This window comes from Galendromus occidentalis, unplaced genomic scaffold (genome assembly GCF_000255335.2).
Source record: "Galendromus occidentalis unplaced genomic scaffold, Mocc_1.1 scf7180000077242, whole genome shotgun sequence".
Classification (NCBI taxonomy): domain Eukaryota; kingdom Metazoa; phylum Arthropoda; class Arachnida; order Mesostigmata; family Phytoseiidae; genus Galendromus; species Galendromus occidentalis.
This window is the reverse complement of record NW_003805230.1, coordinates 9,368-14,812: the sequence shown is the minus strand read 5'-3', so window position 1 is coordinate 14,812 and position 5,445 is coordinate 9,368. Positions and strand designations below refer to the sequence as shown.

At 50.8% G+C, this 5,445-nt stretch overlaps 1 protein-coding gene and 1 pseudogene across 1 annotated transcript; both read left to right on the top strand.

Moving 5' to 3' along the window:
* The first annotated feature begins 102 nt into the window (after positions 1-102).
* On the top strand, positions 103-1,056 carry LOC108864071 (uncharacterized). The gene has a single exon (XM_018638998.1). The coding sequence runs from the start codon at positions 103-105 to the stop codon at positions 1,054-1,056; it is 954 nt and encodes a 317-aa protein (XP_018494514.1).
* A 172-nt stretch (positions 1,057-1,228) lies between these two features.
* Positions 1,229-4,313, top strand: LOC100902063 (uncharacterized protein K02A2.6-like; annotated as a pseudogene).
* The last annotated feature ends 1,132 nt before the right edge of the window (positions 4,314-5,445 follow it).

The window sequence follows — 5,445 nt, the reverse complement described above, 5'->3', positions numbered from 1 at the left end:
CGTAGTTATGGGCTGTCTATATAAATGAGTATGCTCAGTCCAATAAACGACGAGTCTAATCCTTCATGACCCTTCAATTGGCGCAGTCGACATCCCTGTGCCATGGCTCCAACAACGTCTTCCGAAGATTCTCTGATGGAAAAGATTGTGGAGGCGCTCCGCATGTTGGCCAGCGAAAAGAGAGATACAAGTCAGGAAACAAATAGAGCCGTGGCCCTTACGAACGCTCTAACCTTAATCGGCACTTTCGAATACGACCCAGAGAGCGGGTTGACCTTCCAGCGGTGGTTCTCCAAGAATGAGCACAGTTTCCGAACTCTCTGTGAGTCAGATGCGGAACGACGTCAGCTCCTCTTGCGCACTCTCGGGAAAAGTGAATACACACAACTTCGTGGTAGAACCTCACCAAATGAGCCCGAGAGCCTGGAATACGTTGCCCTGGTCGTCATTTTGAAAGACATGTTTGCCGTTTCAAAGTCTTTGTTCCGCCGGCGGTTCGAACGTTGCTCCAAGATCGCCTACCTCCGGAAGACCGCGGAACAGATCGCCAGTAACGCTGTCTTGAGAGCTGATGATTTCGAGTTGAGCTCATTCTCCTTGGACTCTCTCCGAATTTTCATCATGCTTCTGTCTGTTTCCGATCCCAGCTATCAAGGCCTACGCAACGTGATCATAAAAGCCGTCGACGACAAACCATCGGTAACTGCTGATGAGGTTCGCTTGGTCATGAAGAGGTACGAGACGCGTACAAGCGACGCTAAACTCAACTACGGTGTGACGAAGGAGGACCCAACTACTCCAACCGTATTCGCCACCACACTGAGGAAGCCAGCAAAGAAGACAGCAAAGAACCCCCAAGCCGCCGGTCGTCAGTCAGTCAAGGAGCAAGCATCTTGTGCTGGCTGTGGTGGGGACCACATTCGTCGAGACTGCAAATTTCGCAAGGCGAAATGCAACGTCTGCCGAAAACTTGGTCATATCGACCAAAGCTTGTCGTGCAACTGGGTCGAACGCTGTCTACATCAACAGGGTGCTCGAAACTTCGCAGCTTTCTGAGGGTCGAACCTTCGTCACGGTCGACGTCAACGGGTCACCCATCGAATTCCGCGCAGATTCTGGGGCGGACATCTCTACGATTGGGATACAGACCTGGAAGTCTCTCGGGAGCCCGGCGCTCACAGAGTACGGGAACCAATGCACGCATGTTGATGGTGATGATATCAAGCTGATGGGCTATTTCATGGCGAAATTCACTCACAACGGGAAGACCGTTCAAGAACCTCTACTCGTTCTCGCGAGGGGCAAATCGAGCCTGCTCTGCGGTCGCCTGCTGATACAGCTCGGCTTGGTAGTCTGGAAAGTCGAGAATCCACAACCTGAAGTGGGCCTCGTCAACTCGGCTTCCGTACAGTCAAATTATCCGAAGCTCTTCGAGGCAGGGCTTGGGCTCTGCAACAAAGTGACCGTGCAGCTTCGCTTACGAGAAACGCCACTCCGGTTCATCTGAGGCCTCGTCCGGTCGCCATAGCGCTCCAAGAACAAATCGATAAGGAGTTGGACAGGCTCATACAGAATGGAACTCTGACCAAAGTGGATTTCTCCGAGTGGGCCACCCCGATCGTGGTCGTCAAGAAAGCGAACGGCTCCATACGTGTTTGTGCCGATTATTCTACCGGGCTCAATGAAGCTCTCGTTGATATCGAGCATCCATTACCAAATATGGAGGAAATCATGACCAAGTTCTCGGGGAACAGAGTCTTTTCCCAGTTGGACTTGGCCGACGCCTACCTCCAACTACCCCTGGATGAGAACAGTCAGCGGGTGACGACAATCACCACGCACAGGGGCCTGTTCCAATACACCCGACTTGTTTTTGGACTGAAGACCGCGCCGTCTATCTTCCAAAAGACGATCGAGCAGGTGCTAATGGGAATGGAGGGCGTCTTGGTCTACCTAGATGACATCCTGGTGATGGCCCCGGATACCGAGCGGCATGATCAACGCCTGAACCGGGTTCTCCAACGGTTGCAAGACTCCGGGTTCCATTTGAAGCTAGAGAAGTGCTATTTCCACGTTCCGAAAGTCAAATATTTGGGAATGGTGGTTTCATCAAGGGGGATCGAGGCCGACCCGTCCCGAATTTCTGTTATCAAGGAACTTCGTCCGCCCAGAAACCAGAAAGAAGTCAGATCACTTCTTGGAATGGTCAATTATTACGGGAAATTCGTTGATAACATGCATCGTCACAAACCCTTGTTGGAGGCTCTTCTTAAGAAAGATGTGCGATTCGTGTGGACACCTGAACATGAGAAGGCCTTGGCGAAAATCAAAGAGATCCTTACCGGTCCCCTGCTGCTCACGCACTATGATCCGAGGCAAACTCTACTCGTCGCCGCAGATGCAAGTCCATCGGGTATCGGGGGAGTTTTGTTACAACGATACGCCGATGGTAATGAAAAGGCTGTCTTCCACATGTCCAAGTCGCTCACGAAAGCACAACGCAACTACTCCCAGATCGAGAAAGAGGCGCTCGCTTTGGTGACGGCTGTAGAACGATTCCGCAAATTCATCTGGGGAAGACATTTCATACTGCAAACGGATCATCGGCCTCTACTCGCGCTTTTCCGGACCTCTAATACGAAAGGCCTGCAGGAGCGAACTGCTGCCCGACTCCGTCGATGGGCACTGCGGTTGCTTGGTTTCAATTTCGACATAGAGTATGTCCGTACTGACGACTTCGGGCAGGCGGATGCGTTGTCACGGCTCATCTCGGAAGCAAGGCTCAGCAGCCAGGACTCGGATCTCGATGAGGTAGTCGCTTCGATCCACCACTGTGTGGACAGCGAACTTCAAGAACTGACGGTAGAGAGCATGCCATCCGCACAAGCACGGCGGTTCTTGGTCGAGCAGACCGCGAAAGATCCCGTCCTGTCAAAAGTCTTGTTGCGACTCATGGATGGTTGGAATGAAAGTGACAAGAAAGATCCACTGCTCCGCCCATTCTATAATGCCGCTGATTCCTTGTGCATGCTGAATGGAATACTCCTGCTCAGCGATCGGACAGTCGTTCCAAAAAAGTTCAGAGTCTTGTTCTGGAACAACTACACAGAGGTCATCCAGGTATACGGCGTATGAAAGGGTTGGCACGACGGCACTTCTTCTGGCCGGCCATGAACGCAGACGTCGAGAGGTTGGTTCGAGCTTGCGAGCACTGTGTTCAGACAGCGTCGAAACCAGTGAAAGTACCGCTATCACCGTGGCCGAACACCGGTAAGGTCTGGTCAAGGGTGCACGTCGATTTGGGTGAGCCTAAGAAAGGCAAATCGTTCATTGTTGTCGTGGACAGTTTCTCTAAATTCATGGATGCCCAGTGGTTGCCTTCGATAACCGCTCAGTCCGTGATCAGTTATCTGCGGAGTCTGTTCCGAGTACTAGGTCAACCAGAGACCATCGTCTCAGATAATGGACGACAATTCACCGCAGCGGATTTTGCCAAGTTTTGTGAGGAGCTCAACATTGTGCACTTGCGTTGCGCGCCATACATGCCGCAGAGCAATGGTTGTGCCGAACGCATGGTAAGAACAATCAAATCCGCGCTCGATTCATCTTCTGACTCACTGGAGGCCGTTGTGTACGCGTACAACTACACTCCCAACGTTGCTTTGGAAGATGAAAAGTCACCGGGTGAAGTTTTCTTCGGTCGTTCTCGCAAAACGCCTTTCGATGTCTTTAAACCGAAACATGCCAGTGCGGACATGTCGCCAGCTCAAGAGCAGTTCAAGAATCAATTCGACCAGCATCATGGTGTACGCCGCCGGGTTTTCGTCGTAGGGGAAGAGGTAACGATACAGCTTCCGAGCGGTAAACGCGTACAGGGCCGTGTCGTGAAGTTGCTCGGCGCCTGTATGCTGGAGGTCGAAGTCGCGGGTAAGGTCCTAGTCCGTCATTATAATCAGGTGTGGAAGTGGTCTCCGAGTGTGGGAGCCCAAGCGTCCCGGGCCATTGATCCTGATGTCGAGGACGTGCTGGCAGACATCGCGATTGCGAGTCCCCGGTTATTGCCGTCGTCCTCCACCCCTCTGCGGTCATCGCCGACGATCTCTTCATCACCCTCGCCCTCCTCGCCGCCTTCATCTCCTGGAACGCCGGATTCAAGTGAGCCGGATTATGAGTCAGCTGAGGAGGCGGAGCAGTCACCGTCCTCGTCTTCTACGGAGTCGGGAGTCCTCGTTCCCATCGCAGCACCTACGCCAACGCGGATGCAACCCGCACGGCAGTGCAAGAAGACGCCGTCTCGGAAAGACACCGTGTGACGATTCCTGGACTCATTTATCTCGGGGGGCATTTGTAGAGGTTTCACTCCTCGCCTATCGCCGAGTTACACGTAGTTATGGGCTGTCTATATAAATGAGTATGCTCAGTCCAATAAACGACGAAGTCTAATCCTTCATGACCCTTCAACCACTGAACGAGGAGGACGGTCATCGTCAATTACTGAAGAATCGGGCGAACGACGCTCGAGACAAACTACAAACGAAAGCGTACGACACCATTGAATAATTCTTATCGGACATCGGTTGTGATTGTGTCGAATATCTAGATTTGATTCGATCAACATTGAAGCGTCCATCAATTATGTTTAAAAGAGACATGCGTCAAACGTTCGTCAACACTTTCAATCCCCGGATTGCCTCAGTCCTGAACTCAAACATGGACCTGCAGATTATATTAGATCCTTATTCTTGCGCGAATTATGTCGTTGATTATGTCAATGAATCTAATAGAGGAATAAGCAATCTGCATCAAGAGCTCCTCAAGATACACGAAGCAAATCCTGAATTTGATCAGACTCAACTCATAACTAAAGTGGGTCTTAAAATTCTGAACAGTGTTGAGATGTCAGCTCAAGAAACGGCGTGGTATTTGTTGCGGCAGTCTATGAGTTGGGCATCTCGCAAGACTGTGATGATTCCAACTATGCTGCCGCATGAGAGGCACAAGGCACGCAAACGGAAGACGGTCATGGATGCTCAAAATTTATCGAGTGAGAGTACAGATATCTGGACAAAATCCATCGTACTCGAAGAGGACTTCGAAGCTGAAGAGATGGAAGAGACCGTAGGGAGCACATACAGACGACGCGGGATCAAGAAAATAATTCGTTATCGTAATTATGATAGGGCTGATATGAAAAATCATAAACGTGAAATGGTTCTATTGTACGTTCCATTCCGGAACGAACACGCTGAGATTAATGATCGAGAAAAGTTCCTTGAAATATATAACGGGAATGAAGAAGTAATCTTAGAAAGACGGCGAGAATTCGAGTCCAATCTTGATATTGATGCCGTCATGCGCGAAATCGCGGAATTGTGTGTTCTCAGCGAAGAAACAAACGAGTCCATCGCATCCCAAGAAGAAAAATTCTGCATTGGTACCGATCGT

Coding starts and splice junctions, on each gene's coding strand:
- LOC108864071 (XM_018638998.1), top strand. CDS start 103: ATGGCTCCAACAACGTCTTCCGAAGATTCTCTGATGGAAAAGATTGTG.